The sequence below is a fragment of the Astatotilapia calliptera genome, chromosome 16 (genome assembly GCF_900246225.1).
Source record: "Astatotilapia calliptera chromosome 16, fAstCal1.2, whole genome shotgun sequence".
Taxonomy (NCBI): Eukaryota; Metazoa; Chordata; class Actinopteri; order Cichliformes; family Cichlidae; genus Astatotilapia; species Astatotilapia calliptera.
This window is the reverse complement of record NC_039317.1, coordinates 22,809,834-22,835,063: the sequence shown is the minus strand read 5'-3', so window position 1 is coordinate 22,835,063 and position 25,230 is coordinate 22,809,834. Positions and strand designations below refer to the sequence as shown.

The 25,230-nt window shown below is 37.8% G+C and overlaps 1 protein-coding gene across 3 annotated transcripts; it reads right to left on the bottom strand.

The window, feature by feature from the left end:
* Positions 1–570: 570 nt before the first annotated feature.
* On the bottom strand, positions 571–23,349 carry ikzf2 (IKAROS family zinc finger 2). Of its 3 annotated transcripts, none has more exons than XM_026145241.1 (9): positions 23,168–23,349; positions 21,789–21,871; positions 20,418–20,464; positions 14,086–14,187; positions 11,124–11,312; positions 10,142–10,309; positions 7,072–7,209; positions 6,618–6,746; positions 571–5,700 (listed from the first exon to the last, which is right to left on the bottom strand). In XM_026145241.1, the coding sequence occupies exons 3-9, from the start codon at positions 20,443–20,445 to the stop codon at positions 4,889–4,891; spliced, it is 1,566 nt and encodes a 521-aa protein (XP_026001026.1). In that variant the 5' UTR covers positions 20,446–20,464; positions 21,789–21,871; positions 23,168–23,349; the 3' UTR covers positions 571–4,888. The 3 variants fall into 3 exon arrangements, with proteins under 3 accessions (XP_026001026.1, XP_026001027.1, XP_026001029.1); XM_026145242.1 differs by lacking the exon at positions 23,168–23,349 and adding an exon at positions 22,774–23,022; XM_026145244.1 differs by lacking the exon at positions 14,086–14,187.
* Between the last annotated feature and the right edge of the window lie 1,881 nt (positions 23,350–25,230).

The following is a 25,230-nucleotide window of genomic DNA, read 5'->3' as shown; positions in this document are numbered from 1 at the left end:
AGGAAGACTGCTCTGACATTTGAGGCTTCAACAGGCTCTAGTAACCACCTGTTCACAGACAAAGAGTGGAGTGGAACAAACAGTCATTACATTGCAAATGAAGGCAAGCCTCTGTGGCTGTACAGTAAGGATTTAGGAGGGTTGGCTGCGCACTTCATTTTTAGAAATTATTCCTTACCATGATAAAAGATACAGCAGACAGTTTACATTGTGGTTTTCCATTTCCTCAAATAGGCTCATCAGTGTTGTGTTATTGAAGCTGTTAAATGCTGATTTTTGTATTGCTATTTTTTGTGTTGCAAATATATATTTTTTAGCAATAATATGAATTTGGCGCTTGGTTAAAGTTCTAAAGTTTCAAGTACAAAAAAAAAAATCACGTTACATTTATTTATTCAATTATTTTAAAAGATATATTACTACTTACTAGTCTGGGGCTTATTTATCTCTTTGTTTTTATTATTCATGGTTATGAAATTGGCCTTTTATAAGAATTAAACTGCACATTCAGTACACATAAAATCAATATATTTCACATATACTTTATTTTTTTTATACTAGAAAGCAGATTTTGAAGTAGAGATACAGAGATTGCTAAGAAAATTCTTTCTTCATATTCGGTACACTGTTCTATAGAATTAAAGCTATCGCCAAAGAACATGACTTTGGCTGATAAGATCATTCAAACACAACATAGTCTCAACATAGTCCCAGTGTCACCAATTCAACTGTCACCTGATGATCATTTGGTCTTTTGTGCGTTTCGATTTCAACTGTGAAAAACATTAGAATACCTTTACATATAACCAACATTGCAGGTGTAAGATAAACAATTCAAATTCAAACAATAAAAAAAGTGTGGAAGTTGAATAGTTTTTTAGGGATGTTTTCTGACCTTTAGGCTCTTTAATGTTGCATCAACAGATTTCAACATTCAATTTTTATCTTGCAATAAAGAATTTTATTTGCAAGTAAGGTACAGTTTGCATGTTTTGCAGAAAACAACACAGTATTATGTTTGTCTTCCTGTTTAAAAATGAATGAAATAGGCAAAGCAGTAAAACCATGTATAGAGAAGAGAGAAAGTCATGCCTTAAAATATACATTGAATTCTTCACAGCAGTGTGCCTTCATGTATGGTCACTGTTGAAAAAAGGGGCTTAAGAATACTCCAACTTCCTTCACCATATTCAGTGTTAAACTATTTTAAGTCAAGAGAAATGATCATAGAAATTAAATTCAATATGCATCTTTTTTTCATAAATAAATCACATATTTTAAGACTTAAAAATACACATCCTATGTAAATACCTGAGAGCCCTCATATCAGAAAGTTGGTATCGATATCAAAGTTGTTCAATCAGCACACATATATGGATAAATGTTCATTTTCAGTGCCAAAATATACACTGTTTGTATACTGTTTCTTAAAAAATACAATGCACCCGGAACCCTGCCTTTTACATTTTTTGTAAACATTTTTAAATAAAAAAAAACACACAAAATTCACAAAACTATTTGCAACATTTCAGCAGAAAAATAGACATTTACCACACTGTACAAAAACATTCCCCCCGATCTGTAACAATAGCAATAATCGTTCAAGTAAAGTCCTCACTCACTAGGAAAGCTGACAGAAGACACTTTTTTTTGTTATGGTTTGTTTTTTTTGTTTGTTTGTTTATATGGCTGCTTCAGTAAAGGAAAAAGAGTAAGTCAAGAATCTGTCAACAGATAAGTAAATAGTTGGAACTGTGATATATACCTGTACCCCAAAGGATGTTACTAAATATAACCTGGAGAGTAAGTAACTAAAGAGTAACTAAAAAAACAAAAATAAAACAACAACAACAACAACAAAAAACCCTGTAATATATTATCCTACATTTAGTTTAAGCTCTGTTCTGTCCTGGGATAAGGAGAGAAAACCAAGGTATCCTTAACACAGATTTTATCACAGGATAAATAAACTGACTCCTTTTTTTCTTTTTTCTTTTTTTAGAAAAAAAAATAGGAATAATATGACAGAGGAATGTACAGAGTCAATATCACAGCTGCAAGATGTAAACAATTTCTAGTGCCAAAACTTTACAAATAGTAAGGTTTTATGCAAGCTGGGCACCATTTGCGCATGAAAAGAAGCAACATGTAAACAGAGAAAAAGCTGCCTTTTGATTACGAGTAGATACTGAACAAAAAGAAAAGTTCACTGAGTTTAGCCTTAGAGCATAATAGCCTGCTCATAATGTTAGACAATACATGTTTAAAACTCATAATGCCAACGGTTTTGTGAGTCCATTAAAAAAAGTACATGTTCATCAGGCAGCAGAGCAAAAACCGACACAGTCCTAATTTCCAGTGTCCTGCTCAAGATTTTTCCCTCAAACAAAAGTCTAACTTTTGTTCTGACAATGATCGTTTGAAACAGTCACAACACTTAAAAATTAAAACTAGAAAACATTTGACATTTCTGCTTTAAAGAGACATAAAGTGCATGACCAACTGTACCAAGCACAGTCTTATCGGAGTCCTTTCACAGCAGAGACAGTAACTTTGAAAGAACTGGCTTTGACAATGTACTGCTAAATGATGGACAAGCGAGTTCGGAGGTTGTAATACTCCTACTCTATAGATTTGGGATGCTACAACTATCAAAAGAGCCTTCAGAGTAGTAGTACGTGGTACGCTTCTTTAACTCCGCCTCCTGCTCATGCTGTCTCTTTCGTGGTCCCCTTTGTAAAAGGTCATACATGAATTTGGTGACATTATGGCGATGCAAAGAGTAACATTCAGAGAATGAGGAAGAGGAACAGACATTAGTGTGTATCTGTGTGGGAGATGGGGCTTATGAGGAGCGGAGAAGGGGCAGCCTTAAACAAACAAGATCAGGTCGATAATACCATATTATCACATGACAATTTTAGGAATTTAGCCTTAGAAAAAAATACACTTCCCCATATTAGTCATGTCTACAAAAAGGATGAAAGAATATATTACACATGCACAGACAGACAGACCATCCCAATTAATTCAAAAAGTGGATTAGATCAAAAGGAAAGGCATACAGTAAAGCACAAAGTGAGGTACAATAGAGAACATCCAGTGCTGTCACTTTGGTATCCACTGCCATAAAGAATCATACTGCAGCCAGGTAGTTAAATGACTTCAAGATTGTTAAGGGCTTCTATACCACCATCATGCTTTTTTTGTCCATGTGGACAACATTTCTGACAGTTGTTTTTTTTTATACTCAAAGTTTAAGAATATAGCAGTGTACTCAAACTGTAAGCAACACAATGTCTGAGTCAACAGGACACAGTAGTATTCCGCAGAAGTACAAAGGAAATTAAAAAGGTATTTGGACATCTTACCCTGAAAGTGTAGAGAAAGAAAACAATTGAAAAAAAGACGCCCTCAACTGAACTTTTAAAAGTCACAGATACAACAAGAATGACTAGGCAACAGTTTTTATGTTTAACTTTCAGAGTGATTTTTCTTATGTCCTCTTGCATTTAAATGGTGACTGATTATAACAGAGAAAAATATGTCTCAATATAAGCAACAATTTCAGTTTCATGAACTATAAATAGGATCATTTCAAAATGTAAGACAAACTGAAATTTGTCTTAGATAAATATTTGAGATAATTCATTGTGTTTCCAGTGCTCTGTTAAGCAACCTCAAGAACACACTAGACATTGTGCTTTTCAACATGTTTTTCTCTTAAACAGAGGAGAACACTTTTTTTCCCCAATCAAGATATTTCAACTATGTTTACCAGCTTAAACACTGCCCTAAAGTCATTTTCATATGTTGCTTTAGATAGTCTCTTTTTTATTTGGCAGGATTTTAAAATTACAAAATAGACAAGCCACCAACAGGAAGTTGGTGGTTTTCTTTATCTGCGCTAATGGTTCACAAATGCTTTACAAGCCCCTGAGAGATGGAAAAACATGGGTGGTATGATATGGTAAGCTAAAACATGCACCATTTGCAGAGAGTTAAAGTAACATAATACAATAATAATGCCTTCAATATTTTCAACTGCTCATTATCAGATAGGCAGATAGCAATAGCTAAAAGACTCTCCTGAGCTTTTGCACAGGAAATCACATTGTTTATCATTGTTTATAATGATATGCAAGACAATTTACTCTGAATTACAAAATGTGATAAGGTGGTGTATATATATTTATGGGGGCTAATAGCATTTTCTAAATCTAGGCAGCAATGCACTTGCATACCCACTGAGAATAGAACCAGAATGCATTCAGTATATTTACTAACATCTGATAGCATCAATGATCAAATTTTTTATAAGTACAATAATGAATAAGTGCTACTATTTTGTCAAACATAGTGATGTTTTTTAGTGACATTATACACCACCTGCAGCCTTGACGTTTGTCTAGTAATCTGAAACTGATTTTTATCAACCACACTGAGCCCACAGGGCAGAAACAAGTTCTAATATACCATCTATATGCATGCATTATGTCTTCAGAATAAAAACGGTTAAAAGCATGATGAGAGGGAAAACACAAAAGAATATACTTCAGAATAGACTAAAATGAAAAAAAGAAAAACACTTGTCAATGCCCTTTGACAGCTGCTCTAATATAGAATCTAGTAAGATTTTGAGAAAAAAAAAGTCCTTCCTTTACATTAATCGCAATTAAATAGTACAAAATGTGTCTTTGGCCCATACCTTCATGTGATTGTTAAACTGTTCAGATTCGCAATAAGTAGCTTAAAAAGAAAGTCTGTGATTGTGCTACACTTGTCTACAATGCCATTCAACAATACAGTCTCAGAGGAGATAAGGACGGATATCAGGGTATTGCTCCTTTCACTTCTTTGTCTATCCCTCAATTTTCTACCCATCCTCTTACTGGAAGGTGTGTTCACCCCGTACTATGTGAGAGGAGAACTCATAGCGGTCCTTGCTCCGGTGACCACAGATGTTGCACTCCAGTGGATCTCTGTATCCGTGGCAACCCATGTGGATGGTGTACATGACATGGTCCAGGAAGAGCACTCGACAGTGCTCACACTGGAAGGCCCTTAATTCCTGGCCCTCCCGTCCAAACACCCGTATCCCTTCCTGGCTCACAGGCCTCTCTGTTGCCAGTCGCATTATCCCAACCCCGAATCCTGCCCCACTTCTAGGTGATGCATCTCTCATCCGCTCACCTGAAAAGACCACTGCTGGACTGCCACGAGACCTGAGGCCCACGGGGGCATTGCTGCCATGGTATCCCTGCCTTTCCTGAGGGCTGCTGCGAGCTGAGTCAGCAGATTCAACACCACTGTTGCTGGGTGACTCCTCTTGCCCTTGTTGGGGATGCTTACCTGGCCTTGTTAAACCAGTTGGGCCATTTGAGGTGGGATGACCGGGGAACTCATGGGGCTGAGGCGGCTGTGTTGGTAGTGTGTCACAGTTTCCTGAACGTTCTGTTCGTTGGCTCAGTGGCAGGACATGGGGGAAGAGTGGGTTCACAATAGGCACCACCTCAGCCATAGAAAGTGGAGGACCTGGATGGTGGAGCATGGGGCGTAGGGTGTCTGATCCCAGGTATGTGATGGCATTGTTGATAGCCTGGTCCATCATGTGGGGTGGCATCATTTCAGACTGCTTCTCATACTTAACAGCCATGTCATAGCTCATATCAGGATAGCTATAGCGAGGCATCTTTTCACCTGTAAACAGCAGAGTAGTTCATGACTGCATGTAAATAATGATGATGGCAATTTCTTGTTAAAATAAGATATATATATAGATGCAGCAGCATAAGTGGCAAAAATACTCTTATTTTTATCTTCAGTCAAGAAGGAAAATTAATATGTACAAATGCAAATACTGATTGTAATTTCCATTCTAGACAGTGAATGTTATGGCTTGGTGATATTTTGAACTTGTTTTTCACATTTTGTGCATGATGTTTGAGTCTAATGAGTGGAAAGCCCCATCCATCTACGACTGCAGTGTTTAACCCCTCGAGAACAGGGATGCGGTAAGCTGTTTTCTCTCGATAAGAGCAATGGCAAAGTTACAGGTGTACGTAACCACAGAGTGAAAAAAACACTTCCTTGCCTCTCAGTCAGCTTGCTCTAGTTGCTCAATCTCATCTTCTAATAGTGTGGCAAATTAAAAAAAAACTGTAGGCCAAAGCTATTGTGTGATATTATATAATACTATATAATGCAAAACTATGGAACAAGGGGAAGACAAATCAAACTAAGTAAGCTCAAAAAATAAAATCGGGTAAGCTGATAAAAACAATAACATGTTATTAATGCTCAAGTAAAATCATTTGCAAGACTCCTATAAACCAATTAAATTAATCAATTCATTGTTGAACAATAATATATTTAGATGATAACAACAGCATATAGGCATGCTTTGTAGGTCAGAGTCGTAAAAAAGATCACTGCATGCAGAACATAATACAACAAATTATTTCAGTTGGTACTTCAACTGCTAAACCCCAACCTCCCCCCCCCCCTCCCACCCCACTCCTCTGAATAAAACATCATATGAAACATTTGTTTTTTATCTTCGTGGTAATTAGAGTAGTCGATTTGCTGACTATGTCTGAAATGCATGTATGACTCACCCACAAATTTCTGAGGTGTGGTGCTCTTCCTCTTGCCTACATTGCTATGCAGTCTTTCAATAACAGGTGGCCGATCAAAGGTGGCCATGGTGGGCTCTGGCATGGGCCTTGGCTCTTTTGGAACGTCACCTTAAAAGGAGTGAACAGGTGATAAGAAGGAGCACGAATACAGCTGGGTGTTTAAAAGGAAAAATAAATGAAGAAATGATCGGGTTTAGAATAAAAGTAAGATGAATTTTGCTTAGGGCAAGTGCAGCTTTATATTATTATTATTTGCAAAATAAATAACTTATCTGAGTATTTTGTAAGTATACTCAGATAGCAAAAGTTGCGCAAAATAATATATCAGTCATTAGTGCTTAATGGTAAGGATTATTTCCAGTTCATTCAAGAATTAACTTTACTGTATTATATGTACGTTTACTGGTTTCAATTCTAGTGAATTTATTTTTACCTGTGTAAGGCCCACTGTTGACATTAGGATCCAAGCCGATACCCTGCAGGTAACCATGGCAACGCTCTTTATGTTCCTCTAAAGATGTCCGCTGTTTGTAACTCCGCCCACAGTAGTTACACTTGTGCGGTTTGCCGACTAAAAGCAAAAACATTCAGTCTATTAATTTCATTCATCGCTGTAGACAGAGAGTGGGCAGTATCCAGTGCCGCAGTATTTAGGTGGTGCGTAGTAGTACACACTGTGAACAGTAAGTAGTACAAACAAACCAAGACCAAGCTTCTGAGATCATGGAGGTTCCACTACTAGTGTGATTCCACACAACTATTGCCAGACAGAAACACAAGTTGTGGGCGACCAAGACTGTTGCGCCATAAAGTCTGCATTTCAAAACGCTTTGGTCTGTGCAGCAAACTCCCACTGCAGAGGCATAGCATGAGTAAATAATGGAATTGATCATGCATCCCATTGTGGCGGTAGGAAACTAACTCCAGGTTAAACTGCTATGGAGGTGGAGTGTGATTCATTGTTCTATTTAATTAGATTCCTTCCTACGAAGAAGAGTGAAAATATAAAGACTCATTCTTTACATCTGTCTTAGTCCACTCATTTCCTTTCATACGTCACGTTTGCTTCAACAAGCATTCAACACACCAATGAATTATTGGAGGTGATTTCTGTTGTTTAAAGAAGTTATTGTACACTATCCGGGCAGTTAGTTATCAGCTTACTTGTGAGCAACACGAGCTGTTTCCATACTGACATGTAAGTTGAGTCAAAAATGGTTAAAAAAAATAATAATTGCAACATGCTTCAACAAGCGAAATCCCAGACACTGCAGAGGGAAAGATCTGAGTCCTGCGTCAGAGTATTCTCAAAATTAGAATGACTCATGAAGTGAACTGAAGACCACAACAGCTAACCAATATGACAAACATGGCACCTTTGGCCAAGTGATGTAGACTCATGGTGACAGTATTACTAGAAGAAGATGTGATCCAGTGCTCTTTTCACTGTGAGAACAGAGAAACCCAAAACCTTTCACTTTGAGCATGGAGGTTGTAACACACATACGAGCAGTCACACAAACTACACACACATTTAGAGCTAGGTGACAGTTCACATGTTAACAGAAGTACTCTTTCTCACATAGAAAAGGCGAGTGGAGTTATTAAAAAAAAAGAAAAGTTTCCAAATGTTACGCTGTCTGTGCTGGACTTTTCCTTTTGATGATGTGAATGAAATAAAACCCACTTGTTACACAATGACATGACCAGTCATGGCCAATCTTACATTTCTTGCGTGAATCATTTAAAAGAATAATAGTTTTTTTCTGCCGTATATGTCATTCAGTACTTCTGTGGTCTGTGAATGACACTGTATGGGCTGAACTTGAAACTGGGGTTTATTATCTTTTTTTTCTGAGTATGAACAGTTACAAGAGTACTGCATAATGACAAAAGGTTTCAATATTATCAAAGTGTGGGTAGTGTGGAAGTGTGGTGTATATGCAGGGTCATCTCAGCAATATTCATTTTGGTAATGAAAGAGTTACTTCAAAATGAAACGTCATCATGGAAATAATTGCCTTTGCTTTCCAGCCGTGTGGTACTCTAACAGTGGAGTAGGCAGTATTCAGTCAACAAGACTCACTCCCTTGTTCTCAGTGGCTATACAGATTCTCACTCACACTACATAGGCTTCATTACTTTTTCATATTTATATAACCACCCACACACAATCTTGCACAGATGTTGAGTGGACACATTACAGGTGCTATTCTTATTCATGCAAACAGTCCACTGTGAACTCAGACCCACTTTATTGACGCCATCTGGATAATAAATAAAAACCTGTTTGAATTTAGACCTTAAATAATATAAAACCCTGTCACCTGATTTTCCTGCATTACTATTTTACCAATCAACTGTGCCTGAATGAAAAATGTCATCTTCCAGTATAAGGTTTAATCTAGCCTTTGTCTTCACTGTCTCTCACCGTAGTCTTCCGTTTTCATCATCTGACCTCTCTGTCAAAGCTTTGTATTTCTCTTTTCTTTCTACCTGTTCTTCCTGGCAGGGCACCAAACCACAAATGCCAGGATTCCAATAGTCGTATAATGAATAGTCCCCGAACACAGAGAGGGAGGGAGTCAAGATTACACACGTCGGTCAAATATCCAAATCGATGTTCGGAAGAGTCAAATTTAGAGTCTACGAAAGGACAAACAAATTCAGATCAACAGAAGTGTAACCAAGAAAATGGTAATGAAGGTAGGTGACAAATGTGACAAAAATAAATAAGATGTGTGTAAAGGAATCATGTAAGTAAGGATTTCTAAGAGCAAAATTACACCTGCACGCACACGAAACTGTACATAAACATATGGGCATACACATAAGCACAAAAGTTAGCTTTAACAAAGAGAACTATATATGAGTAAACCCTGCGGGGCATCACAGACAGAAATGACGGTATTGTCTGACCTTGATTTCAAAGGCGCAACAAAAGGGAGAGCACATCCTCATATAGGAAAGTGGGTTACAGTTGATACAGCCAGCACTCCCCATGTGTTTCTCAACAGACAGATAGTTTCCTCCTTAGCGACTAAGGAACAGCGTGTTTCTTGGTACCTAACCACAAAGCACTCACTGTGCCGTATATAACACGCAGATAAAAAGAAGACATAATCTATCTAAAAGACAAGGTATGGCCTCACCAGCCAGCATAAATACTACCTAAGAGGTTAATAGTATGTTGAAAGGGTTTGGGCTTTTTAAAATAGTGTACCTCAATATCGAATGCTTATGTCGACTGCATATATATCTATATATATATATATATATATATATCTATATATATATAGATATATATATATATATATATATATATATATATATATATATATATATATATATATATATATATATATCTATATATATATATATATATATATATCTATATATATATAGATATATATGTAGATATATATACACACAAAGTCTCTTCTGGTTAGCACAAGTGGGCAAGTAAAAAGGGAAGAAAAGGGGCTGAGGAGGAGAACACTTACCAGCATGAGTGCGCAAATGACCAGTGAGGGCATCGCGCCTCCGGCAGGCGTAGCTGCAGAAGGGGCATTTGAAGGGTTTTTCACCTGTATGGAGTTTGATGTGTCGTAGCAGGTTTCCCTTCTGGGTGAACGACACACCACACTGGTTGCACTGGAACGGCCTGTCTCCTGAGAGTTTCATGAACAGGAAGTCAATGCCACAATCACTGTGGATATTTTTTTGAAAGTATCAACAAACCTAAGAAGACACTGTTTATAACTGGATTTTTTTTCCCTTAATATTTTAAAATATGTCATTCGAATTATTATGACATGGTATTTGACTCTTTGAACAACTTGGTAGTTGCCAATGAACAACAAACAAAATAATTATTCAGTACAACTTCTGACCGTGATAATACATCACATAGTTACAACACAAAAACTTGATAACATGAGCGTAGTGTACTTGCGACTCTCTTCTGGAAACTCTTAAGGAATCAAAAATATATTGTAATCAGCATTAACATTAGCATTAAATATACTTTTGGCTGAAGTAAAGTTACAAATGCAAGTGCTACAGTGTCTAATACACAAGCACATATATGTATGGACTACTTTAGACTACTTTTAATCTGGAGATGGAAAAGAGAAATATGACCTGTGATAACCAGAGTACTCATGGCGTCAACTGAAACCTGTTGCGGAGGATTCCAAGGATATTTTTTTCCCTTGATAATAATTCCAAGACAGGGCTATTGTTTCAACCAAAGAAAAAAGAAAGAAAGACGGCAGTCCACACCCACTGTCGAGGAAAACAAATGGTTTCTGACTCACTCTAAAGGAGTGGAAACTGCTGGTTCCCCTGCTGGTTTAATGGTCGGAACAAGATAAATTCTTTGTGGATCATTCATCTCCAAAGAGTTTTATAAAAGATATGTCAATTATGCTAAAAGGTTTATTTAAAAACCTTTAATGCCATTTGGAAAAACAAAATGAGTACCGTTTGATCGATTTCCTGATTCGGCTGTCACATTTGGCCCAGATAACCCATCCTGTACGTTGCTTGGGCTGCCACTCATGGATTCCTCTAGTGCTACTCCTTCTTCCCCTGTTTGGCCTATTTCTTCCACTGCTGGACTTCTGTTGTCAGACTCATCCATGATTTCTTCTTCTTGCTTAATTGTCAGTTCTGAAAAAACAAAGCATAGTACAATCCTGATGAGCCTGATGGCACGGCAAATGTTAGGTGTATAGGAGAGTTAAAAATCTACTTTTACTATACAAATGCTGTCCACAGCGATCATGAACCATACCCAAACCCAGGCTGGCTACACAACTCTGTCAAAGGTAAATATGCATTACAATAAATTTGGTCAGATTGAATTGTAATGGATGGAGATGAACTAGGTGAAGGTAAAGGTTGAGCCACAAGGCCGAGTCACTTCTGTAAACTGAATTGGAGTGCAACGGGCTGATTTAATCTGTGTTGGACTTGCTATGTACTGTAGACAAAATGAATATAGGCTAGAGATAGAGAAGATTAGAGGTACAGAATATAAATAAAAATAATTAAAAAAAATTAAAATTAAAATTAAAAACATTTTTACATACCAACTGATCTCATAGATAGCATTGACTTGACATGGTGACAAGAAGAGACAGAAAGGGAAAAAAAAGAATAAAACAGGCTGGTCTAGTTTCTGGCTGTCCCTGGGAAGAAAGGGAGTGCCAGAGGCCTTCTCTGGCTGCTGCTCAATAGCAGTGTGAGACCGGCTGGATGGCAAAAGCAAAATATTGTGTAATATTATGAGTGCATCTGTGTGTGTGCGTGTGCGCATGCGTGCATGTGCGTGCACCGGTGCGCATGTGCATGTGTGGGTCTGCATGCTTCTGCATGTATATGTGTCTGAATCTGAGCTGGCGGGAAACGTATCACTTAGTTTCTAGTTATTGGTTACAAGCATTTAGCAATAATTTAACATAAAAATACTAATTGTAATATTTTTCTAAGGTCTTCTACTCTTTATAGAATAAAATCAACAAACTCAACACAGCAAAACATTATCACAAAACATCATCTTCAGTCATTTAAACACAAACGCTATCTTAAATACGCCATGAACAAGCAAAATAAAGTGTTTACATTTATAGTTTATTACATTTGATATCTTTGATCTCTGTACATCTGTCATATGTAGCAATATCAAAGTAATATGCACAGGGGTCAGTTAGCTTTTGTTGTGTAAATTATATTTTTAATTTAAAAAAAATCACATGAGCCTGAAGTGCTTTAAAAAACATTCAGGCACTACATAAAATCTTGTAAATAGCTTTTGGGGCTTTATAGGTTGCACAGGCAAGGAGTATACATTATCCAACTACAACTAAACAATCCTGGCTATCTTATTATGGGATTTTATAAAAATCAATAATATAAGCATATGTGGTTGGATTACTAAAGCCTCCCATTAGACAGCAGTTAGTAATTGTTCTCTTTGACATGAAGTTAATTCTCACAGGCCAATATGAGATATGCATAAATGTGGTCATTGCAAGTGATTGAATCCATGCATATGCATACAAAAACAGCATTGTTCAATCTAATATTGTATGTTTTTCAATGCCACAGTTTGTACAGAAGAACACTTATCCCAATACCCAAGTTGCAATCGAGCCTGTCTTCGACAGCTGTATCCTGGCAACACGGAGCAGACCTGAACGTCCTTGCTATTCAGCTCCTTGCATCTTTACATCTGTCTCTCCAGTGTGGCAGAGTGGAATGCAAAGATTGGTCAGATGAGGATACGCTTGAAACAATCCGCATGACAAAAACAGCTAGGAAAATCATCTAGATACTGTTTTTTATAATTACTACGTCTCCGTTCAATTTATGAGTTATCTGAATTTTCATACAGTGAACAGAAAACCTAGAATCATGATCACTACTGATTGAGAAGGTGACCGAACCCCAAAAAAGAAATTCAGGCATCCCTCAATCTGTCATGTAGTCAGCTAGAGTGTAATCAGCGCATAACACAAATATAACCCCCGTACGGTTTCTGCTTTTGCTTGCAAGTTTAAGAAATTTGGCACCAAAATTTGTACCCCTTTGTGCTTATTGTCAGTATATGATGAGTAGTAACACAACTCTTTTGAAACAAAACCTCAAATGGCAAGCATGTTAAGCAACTGAGACGATGACAACAGCTCTTATTGGTGAAAAGTATTTCCCTGTGAAAACCATCGCACAGCCCACCTCCCTGCATCTCTAAACATGTGGGAGATAAGCTTCCCCTTTTTTTCACTGAGGTCCCTTGTCTTACTTTGTTTCCCCTTTTCTTACTTTGCTGCTTCACAGTGACACTGCTAGAGATGATCTATAGATATAAGTCAGTAGGCTGAAAGGAACCAAGCAACACTTCAGACCAAGTGCAACATGATATAAGATGCAACAGGGCACATTGTTTGCACGCAAGCTTTTACTGTGTAATCTACAGCCCCTTGGTAACGCTGCTTTCGTCTTCAGGTATATTTTATTCGATAATTTTCTCACGAAGCTTCTCAAATTTAAGACAAGAATGTCATTCTAGCTTCATGCTTTGGATGGCTTTTCCTCCACTTTTTTACAATTTAAAGTTTCCACACAAATCAAATGAACATGTGTTCCATGCAAGATACCAGAAATATTATCACAGGCATCTGTTTTCTGATCTGCTCACATCTGCCATGGTAATTTACCTGGCGCAACCAATTATAAATGTATCAGTTATGTATTCCATAGTTACTGATGGGAAACAGAGTATTCTTTGTTTCCTTGCAAAACTTTTTTTGTGAAAAAATATCTTAACGCATAGCCAACCTGAATCATCTAATGCTGATTTTTAATGATAAAGTGCCTCTGCTCATTCTACAGCTGTTCTTGGAAGACTGCAGAAATGTGTATCTAATAACTGAGCACTCACCACCAGGGGAATTAGGACCCTGAGGAACTGTCTCTCCATTAGGTGCTGATATATCCGCCAACATTCTCGAGTTCTCCTTACCAGGAGAGCATTTGCCGTTACCTGGGAGACACAGAAACACTGCAATCTGCATTGTGCTGTAGAATACGGTACTTGAACAACAAATGCCACTGTTATGTGAAAAATGCCAGTTTTCTTGATTGTGTTAAATATGCAACTAATTGGTTATGTTACATCAAAAGGTTTCAAAGACTGAGGTTAAGATTGAGAAAGTTGCTGTTGAGAAAAATAAATGGTGTTATTGAGGATGACATTAGAGACTGTGACAGCAAAATACCAGACCTTACTGCATGCTTATTTCTGGTCTATGATCTTAATGCAGGTAAATATAGTGACAATAGAACAGAAATAAATATAATGTCTCGATTTGACATACTGAATAAGATGAAGAAGCCTTCTGCTGCTTGCCTTCTCAGATTGAAAATGATTAATTTCTTCATACTCAGATCTATTTCAAGACCTATTTTGAATAGTCATTAAGGTAGTCAATATCCAGAATGCAAAACCAAACTACCCAAAAGTTTTTACCCACCTATGTGATTATAATGTTCAGCAAATGTAGATCAAATTGCATTCTCTCAGCAGTTTGTACAGAACTCGGGCTATGGATAGCCCGGTGTCCACTCAGAGGGAGAGCAAACCAATCCCTTATCCCCTTACAGCATGGCCCCATCAGGGTCACTAGAACAATGCAGTAGCAACAGGCAAACACCCCTTCTGACCCCTTAGGAGCCACAGTGAGAAATACTGTAAAGTATCCATTGTGGTGTCACCACACTATCAGTCCGATTTAAAAAGGATAGCTGCAGCTATGGAATCTCTGTAAAAAATCAAAAGAATATGATAGATGCTTCCTGTGAATTGCTACAATGGTGCACTGTTACAATTTGTTTTTTCTGAATATGTCTAAAGTGACCCCGCATACATGAAAAAAGAAATCTGTGTCAGATCTTTTCTCTCTTTGACAGCTCCTCTTAACTTGACAAGCTTTTTCTGTGGCATTGTTCCATTGTAGTTACAGCCTCACTGAGTGGGCTTACTGGGAGATGCTGTCCAAGACACAATCCCTGGGCCTAGGCTCAGGTTGCACAGGTTGGGGTTGGAGGAAATCTCAGGTGACCAACGTTGGCTATCCCTTGGCAATACTGTCCTGGAGACAGGAGTGGCCCAGATTTGTCATGGAGGATTTTCCATTACTGTAACAGATGCTGTCAGACACCTAACAGTACCATGGTAATCTAGGTAATCCCAAATCTATCTATCTATCTATCTATCTATCTATCTATCTATCTATCTATTAGGGGTGCAACGATACACAAAATTCACGGTTCGGTTCGGTTCGATACTTTGGTGTCACGGTTCGATATTTTTTCGATACAAAAAAATGTTCATGCCTTTTTAATTTGTCATTTATTAAAATTATAAATATATATTTTAACTCAAAAGTACAGTTTTTAAATTTAACCCTAACCCTTGTGCGCGTTTTTTATTTTGACAGCGAATGCGCACCTGCAGACCACTTATGTGCAGCCCTGGTTATTTAGCTTGTCATATTGCAGCCACAGAAATTCTTTTGTCCATGAAACCATAAAGCTGCACTTTCTTTTTGCCTTATAGTCTGATTTGTCATAACTTCTCCGTTTTGTGGTAAGCTTTTCTTTGGCTGTCACTTCTTCACCCCGACCTGTCTTATTTGGCTCAGCAGAACTAAAATATATATACTGCTACTTTTACACACGGACTCACATAAGCTCAGCGATTCTCTGCGCGATCAACCTCTCACATGTTTAAGCTTGCTGCGGGAGATTTCACTTGTCATGTTTGCATAGTAAGCTAACGATTAATAAGACGATGTCAGAGGAATTGGTGCACAAATTATCATCACTCACAGATCAGTGCTGTCATTGCAAAGTGAAAGCAAAAAAACAAGCGCAAATTCAAACGCGATTTCAATATGTCACATATTGACAGTGGCTCACCGATGCCAATGACATAATTACCCAGCTACATTTCTGAAAGAATGCAAAAGCATTGACATATATTTTTCCTACAATAGCCCGACGGGCAGGGCAGAGAGATTTTTGTAGCCCGACTGGAAAGATGCTAGCTCTGGGACGTCGGGCTAGCGATTTTGCAAGCCCTGTATCTGATTGAGGAATCACTCATCTTTGGAAAAGAGAGTTTATTACAGAGAAGTGTCTCTTTCCAAAATAAAAGCTATACTATCCGCTTCTTCTGGGCTATATTCTCAGCAGCATAAGGAGAATCACGTGCTAACAGCTGTCTAAATGACTCGGCTAAAGTTAGTAGCATGCTTGTTGTTTTTGTCTTTGCACTAGGATGATGTCGGCAATGTGCAGTCATATTCGTCCTGTTCCCACTAGTGCTTTCAGGTTAATCTCGTTGAAATGACCTTAACGCCACAACACGGCAAATCTCCGTTAACGAGCTACCGCCGATCGCTCTGTGCATGGGGCTAGACGGCCAACACGTTAACGAGCTAACTGCGCTAACACACTAGTTCACACCAATGTAATTAAGCATTGCATGGCACATCCAACATACTGTTTTACTTTAGTCCATGACTCGCTTACCTTCAGGGTCATACGTCACATGAAAACCAAAATAATTCCAAACGCCAGATCTGAATGAGGGTGGGGGAGGTCCATCTTGCAAGGAGAGCTTAACTTCTGTCTCGCTAGCTTGCCCTGCCCTCTTCCTCCTGACTATGCTGTCTGTGTTGAGCGCTCAGTGGATCTGTGCTTGACAGTGCAGCCTAGGCGGAGTAGTCGAACGCAGATTCACTGAGCGCTCAACACAGACAGCATCGTCAGAAGGAAAGTTGATAAAATAAATTACAAATGTTGTATTGTTCGATACATATGCGTACCGAACCGAAAGCACTGTATCGAACGGTTCAATATTGATACGAATATCGTTGCACCCCTATTATCTATCTATCTATCTATCTATCTATCTATCTATCTATCTATCTATCTATCTATCTATCTATCTATCTATCTATCTATCTATCTATCTATCTATCTATCTATCTTTAACAGACATATCTAATTCAATCCAGTCGCATGCAGCAATTCAATGTATATGTATATGTTGCATGACAACCTGCTAAAATTTAAACTGAGCATCAGAATAGGGGAAAAAAGTGATTTAAGTGACTTTGAATACAGTATGTCCAAAAAAAAATCCAGCGAATGGCAGTCCTCTGTAAAAAATGTTTTGTTTTATGACAGAGGTCGGAGGACAATGGCCAGACTGCTTCAATCTGAAGGAAACAGTAACTCAAATAACTACTTGTTACAAAAAGGTATGCAAAAGAACATCGCTGAGTGCACATCATGTTAAACGTTGAAGCAGATGGGCTACAGTAGAGTAGAAGATGACACTGGCTGCCATTCTGTTAGTTGAGAACAGAAAACGGAGGGCTAGAGTTTAAACAGGCTAACCACAACTCGACAACAAATGATTGGAAAGTTATAGGTTTCAATTTCTGCCTCAGTACTCAGATTTATAGGTTGCGATTTCATTTGAACAACATAAAAGTGTGGCTCCATTCTGCCTTATATCAGTGACTCAGGCTGGTGGTGGTGGTGGTGCTGTGATGGTGGGGAATAATTTTTTTAGCACACTTTGGGCCCTTTAGTACCAATTGAGCATTGTTTAAATGCCACTGTCTATCTTGGGATTGTTACTGACCATTTCCATCCATTTATGACCACAGTACATATCACAAAGCTGAAATCATCTCAAACTGGTTTCTTGAGAATGAAAATTGGTTAACTGAACTGAATCCAGTAGAATCCCCTTGAAATATAAATCTATATCAATCGATACATAGATACATAGATATCACAACCAGTGAGTTTGCAGACACAAACTTTTAACGTTTTACTGGCTGATAGATAATACATTTGGGTATGGGTAAATAATAGACTCAGACACACACGTATGCTTTCATGGACTGAGGTTTGCGTTGGTGCCCCTGGTTTGCTGAGTCAAATCTGTATGAACAGATTAGGATATCAAACACTTTAATCTTACGGAAGAAAATGTTCTTTGAGTAATATACAAAATTGACATGATTTAATGTGTTGGCAAATGGAAAGGAACAAATGTGTACACATGAAACTTGTAGGTGTAATAATTGCTGACTTCACTAACACACAGTGAGCATAGCTTATAAAGTCCAATCATTGTCCCAGGATAGCAAATGGAATTTCTGCTCTTATAACTTGTTTTAAGTGTCAATATCATACATACTTATTCAATTTGTCAAATATAGGCAATTTCTGAGTTTTATACCAGCCATACATTTGGAAAAAGGAAGATCGGGGACAACAAACGGCTGGAGAAGACAAGCTATTACGAACATCCCAGATTAGTTGGACTCCCACAGAAGTAAAGATGGGGAGGTTTTTCACTTACAAAATCCTACATTGAGAGTTGTTGAAAGACCTACAGACTCTGGAGAAATCTGTTCGCGTGCCCAGAGGAAATCATTACATAATCTCAGGATACTACTGAAAACCACTATCACTGTGGAACACAGTTTAGCAACATTACTATGCAAAAAAAAATTTAAAAAGTAAAATTAAAAAAAAGTGTTGCCTATATAAACAAGATTTAAAAACACTAGCACTTTGTTCGGACCTGAGTTCATATAAGATGGACAGAAATGAGATGGAAAACTGTCTTGTGTGCCGTTCCAAAGCAAAACCATATGGGGATTCATAAGTGCACACGGCATTTCTTACAATGAGTGTTATACACAGTTTTCTGTTTTTAGTTTTCTTTTGCAGCATAACCATAACCAGCATCTTTTGCAGAACAGACCTTGCTTATATCAGCAAATCGATACCACACGACATTCTGTACTTATGACAACAGCGAGGCTTTGAAGTAAAAGAGGCTTGATGCTAAGTTGAGAAGGCTGCAGATAAAAATAAAATATAAAATAGACAGTTAAAAGATTTTTTAAAACGCAAAACAAAGCATCGAGAAAGTTGCGTCTTTTATCTAGCAAGACTAGAAAGGCATTTTTTTATAGTATGCTAAATGGTTATGAGTAGTGTTAGCAGAAGTCGGGATGCAACACAGAGGTAAACATGTCGCTTTCCTAAATTATTTGAAATATGTTGCTGCCATAAAGTTTGAAATTAATCTATGTGTCTTAAAACAAACAAATACATGAGAACAATATAATGTCTCCCTTTTAACGTTTTAACGTTTGATACGTTGTCTTTGTATTTTTTTTTTTTAAACGTAGGAATTACAAACCACTACACTCAATTTTTTTGTTATATTTGTAACATAGTTTCCCAGAGATTTTGGAAAACGTGTAAACAGAGTGTTTATATGTAACAGGGGATGCTAAGAATTAGTGTAGTAGGGTAGCTGTGTACATGTGGAAGAGTACTGAGTGAGACTGTGATGATGTGTGACACAAAGGTAGACTACTTGACCTAAATTTTCACCCACAGTACACAGTGCCTCGCCAAACCTAGGAGAAAGTCAAAATATATGGGAGCAATGACAATTCCATCTAGTATCCTCCAAAGATGTATGCCTTTTGAAAGATATATAATTATAAAAATATTATTTCAGAAGTGACGCACCGACAGGCAGGGAGAAAAAGAGCCTCCATTTCTTTTTTCCACCTCCAAGACTATTCGCCTGTGTGTTCCTGCAAGCGCAAACCCCAAATGAAGACCTAAAAGTCCCCACAGATCATCAACAACATGCTACCTGTTTTGAAATATGCACACCAAAGCGAAATACATGGTGTGGAGGGGGGGGGGCAGGGAAGATATTCAAGAGACCTGCCCAAAGGAAACCAGCAAAGGGCAATGGAGCACCACAAAGCGCATATCCAGTATCTGCTTCGTTCAACAGGATGTTGCTAATGCATTTTCTCTAACTTTAAGGGGTGAACAGGAAAAAGGCTGCACTTGGGGGAAAATCCCTTAAAATGTTGTGTTGTGATTGCAAAAATGTTTTGGGGTTTTCTTTGTTTTTTTTTCATGGTTTAAAAATAAATCAATTAAAAATCAAATGAAAATTTTTGGATTCACTGTGAAATTCAAAACCACTTTTTAAGGTCAAAGTTCTCATAACGATGCAATCATTATTATTCTCATATTCAGTAGAATATAAACATGCATTTGAATATATGCGTTATAGTGTGTCCTTGTTTATAATGTATGGGTCACAGTGTCAATTGAATGTAATAAATAATACATGTAAAGACTTACTAGTACGATAGTCTTTGGAAGTCTCCATTTCTAGGGCTCTGGGAGTGCTGCAATAGAAAATTGAGATATTACTGCAACGTTTACATTATTAATTTGTCTTAATTCTTCATTTGTTTAACGATGAAGACAAACAGATAAAACTAAGTGACACAATGAATGATCACGTAAACCTGCACGATCAAAGCAATGCATGTGCAAACTAACTGCAATTCACAGCAGCTAAAAAGCTTTGTGTGTATAACTTCCACTCTACAGAAGTTTATTACAGCAACAATAGGTCTGTGCTGTTTTCTTTTTAGAGAAGTAGTCATGTATATTTAGCAAGTTACCCTGTGAACTATTTTAAATGTGTGAACAGCCGTGTTTTAGTTTCACATTCTACAATGAAAAGAGTGCTTGTCTAAAAAGAAGTTGAATTGTTGATTTCATGGTTCCTTTATTCACCTGTTTCCACGAAATTACATAATCATTGTACAAACGTTATACATTTCACCTATCTTTATTTCAGGTTAAATGAACCCCTCAACTATTTGAGCGAATAACAAAACGGGCAAGGGAAGATGAACCAAAATGTGCATCATGCTGACAGATTAATCACTAAAATTTATTACGTTACAATTTGAACTTTGGTGCCAAACAAAGTGACAAAGCAACCAACACAATAAGTGGCATCGCCTCAAAACGAAACACAAGACATTCAACTTTCTAGAAGGGCAGTGTAAGGCACGCTCTGTTTTTAACTGAGTGTTGGTGTAATGGGGCACATATGAATAAGTTGTAATGGGATTTCTTATTTTTATATGTTAGAAACTGAAGTTTGGTTCAATCGTTATCGCTCAACCTCCTTTCATTGCTGAGTCTAAAAATGTTATAATTAAGAAATACAAAGTGACTTTATAATCATTAGAATTTGGAAGCACATAACAACAACAAAAACTCTGATATTATTTAAACGTGTGGAGTGTCACAACAACATTACATTGTATCATTGCACAGCTATCACTGCACAGCTGCTGGCTTCCTTGAAGAACATACAACTAAGCTCTTAAATAATGAGAAAAGAGGGCAAGACAAACGCAGAATCCACATCCCCTTTTTTCATTTCCCATGATTAGATATTAGATACTCTAATAACAGTTTACTGGTGAAAAGAAGTCAGCCACAATTTTCTCAGTACATACATGAGACCTCCTCTTAGCTACATGGGGGTAATCTTTGGCCATTTTATAGTCACAGCAACTAGGCATAGCCATTTCTTTTAAACAGTGATTATTTATATACGATAAGCCACTAAAATTAAAAGTGAAACGTGAAAGTAAAACAAGAAAGTAATGTGGAGTGAATAAAATATATATATATTCACATAATTACCTTCAAGAGTCTCCCTTGTGCAAAAATTAGTTGGTGCTTTCAGTCAAGGACGGAGGAGGGGGTGGCAAGGTGTCTCCACCTCCCTTTAATGAAACAAAGAGTAAAATATGCCTATTTAGTCCAGGGATGTCTCAATACGAAAGAAAGGACTTCTTTTTAGATCGACACGTCTCATTAGCAGTCCACTAAAAGCGAAAAACATCCTCTAATTCACATGAGTCAGCTCAGAAAAAATCATTGGAAAGTTGAGGAGGTGCGCGTCGATAGTGTCCTACAGGTGAATGTCAAAAGCTTCTTCTGCGTGCGTCCCGCACAGTTTTCCACATTAAAAAAAAACGACACTCGCGCTGCCCCACCAAGTTATACACTCACTGGATGTGACTGTAAAGCATTCCATTAGAAGTCGCACGACTCTTGTCTTACCCCGTGGACTTTTGCAGTAGGAACAAAGAAGTGGAAAACTCAACAAGTTGGTAAGGAAAGAAAGAGAAGGATCAAACTGGATCCACCGGTTCCTAAGGAATTAGCCATAGCGACAGGGAGCAGCCAAGCTATTTTGAACAACCAAAGGACTGGAAATCCGCGGGTAATGATAATAGGCAATGATAAAAAGCTACTGTGGAGATGTGACTCAAGGTCAAACCGGTAGAGCTTCATCTGTTTTAACTGCTGCTGCTGCTGCTGCCAACAATAGGAATAATGTGATGCAGTGGCAAACTAAACGGCGGATAAAGTCGACAACAGCAATGCGTCCAAACGCTAGCCAACGTGGGGCACTGTCCCATCAGCCATAATAATAAGTTAAATTATCAGTTTCCTTTTTAAATAAAGGCCTTCCACTTTGAAACTACTTCCTACTTTGTCTGCACGATTACTTTAGGAAGCCAAAAATATTCAAACTAAGAAAAACAGCAAAAAGGCAAGAAAAGTGTATTTTGCAGATCATCAGGCAAGTTAAGTAGTAAGCTAAGGACAGAGTGCATACCTGGCTGGCAACAGCGCATCTCTGGAATTAACCATCAGCTACAAAACCGTAAAGCGACTTTTTGTTCTTATAGTGGCAACGCGCTGTTTCTCGTGTTAAGTGATTTTTGCTGGCTGTGTTGCCTGGAAGGCTCGGAGCTGGCTGACAGCTGCAATTCAACAGGTTATCCGATCACCGCAGTCTACAGCAGAGCCCGTCTGGCTTTCCATTCATCAGACAGACGCTCCTTGTCTGCCTTTGCTGCAGACATGCGCCCCTAGCAGCTCTGAAGCGTCTGTAGCCAATTGATAGCCGAACGAAATTCAATGGCTATATCAAAGCAGTTACCTAGTTCAAACAGGAAACCGATTCACGCACTAAGGTTTCTCCCGCGCGCTCTCTTTTTTTAATTTACCTTAAACACGTAGGAGTTTATATAATCCCATGAACTTGCACACTGATCCAGACTGAATGTCTCGGGTTGAAACGGAATTCATTCTTGTCCGACATCTAACATGCAGCGCGGACTGACAGGTATGGTTCCGCAGCGGCAGCAAAAGCAACAGTTGTTACATCCACCACTGACTTCCTCTTCCATCTCCTCCACAGACAACCAGCACGAGCTGCTATTCTGGGAACTTGGTCTGACACAGAGAAACGGATCACAGAGTGTGGACCCAGTCTGCCTCCCTGCTCGGCAATCGATTAGGTTACAAGGGGCCTCTTATTTCTAAGGCTGTTGCCAGATTATATCCCTGTGACGACAAAACATAAGTGGCATAGTCTATTGGGGGTTACCGTGTACTCAAGGGACATGTAAAGTGACCACATGTTATGTATATATATGTATATATATATATATATATATATATATATATATATATATATATATATATATATATATATATATATATATATACACATAATATTTATCACTAAATTACTACAATGTTATTGCATTTCTTTGGAAATAAAATTGTGGCAAAAGCATAGGCTATTTTATAGAATGATCAGTGTTGTCAAGAATGCAAACCATTAGTCTATAACTACTGCTTGTACAAGCTACAGTAACAGTTGATTTTAAGAATTTCAGGTATATATCTTCCAGTATTCATTCTTTTGTGGTAATTGTAATCATTGTTTTAGAAATGTGTTAAAACTTTTGACAATTTTAATTTCAGTGTACTGGGAGACTCCATCACATGACACAGACCTCAGGCATGTTTTGAGGGTGAAACAAAACAAGAAAGAAAGGAAAAAAACTACTTTCTAATAGTCTCTTTAAATTCAGTAACTTAAAAGTAAAAATAATTTGTACAGCACCAAAGTACAGTGACAAAATGGGAAAAGTTCAAGAACACAGCACCAAATATACGTCATTTCTTAGAATGATTAATAGAAGAAATTATGGTGCAAATTAGGTCATGAGGTCTGGTTTGCAGTGACATCATTGTAAATGTCAGAGTGTGGGAATGATAGTAAAGGGTGCTTTTAAACGTGAAAACAAAACCAAAAATCAAACCAAAAAGAGGTTGAGGGTGCAGGTGAGTTTAACACCATTCACACAGTGGCTCCCCACAGTCTAATTAATAATTTGTATTATATTGTCTATATAAACAAACAATATTTTATAATATTTATAAAACATATAGCTTGAAATTTACTGAAAGACAAGCCAAATTATCTGCTAGGTGAGATACACATTAAATGTCTATCGAGTTTAGATTTTGCTACAGAATTTCTGTTTTGGAAACAACGCTTAATATTTGAAATTGCCCTGTCTCATATACACCACACAAATCAAAAGTTTCCATAGGTCATGTTTGCAAGCAGCGGCCAGTCATCATGATTGGAAAAAATTAAGTGAAGCAACATAGCTACCAAGCCACAAATCCTCAAAAGTGACAGATGGAAGTTTTGCACTCCTTGGTCTCCCTTTAGGTCCCCCCAGGCTGAATAGAACAGAATAGAATAGAATAGAATTCAACTTTATTGTCATTGCACATGTCACAGGTACAAGGCAACGAAATGCAGTAAAATGAAGCCTGCACGTGCAGTTTCTTTAACAGCCACTTGAGGGTACCTCCAAAACTGAGTCAGTTCATCAGTTACTTTTTCCTTGATAAAAATTGCCACAGGTAGCTGTAGCCAGCAGCTGTCTGCTAGGCATCACGTTTACAATTCAAGTCACTGAGTAGGACCTCTTGGCCGCTTTTGCTCTAAGGCCATCTTTGTGTCCAGTTATAGAGTCAAATTCCAGTGTTGTATGCTGTTGTTACTTCAGACTTGTGTAGGTGGAATTAGTGCACTCTGCCTCCATATTTTATGAAGGTAACTTGCTGACCAAGCTTTCCTTTGGAAAACAGACTTTCAAGAGTTAAAGTAACACTGTCATCTATCTTTATGGTAGCATTTGAATGTCTCTGTAAGCTGCTGACTGGTGTGTTGCTAGCTAGCTTACAGTTTTAGCCAATGACT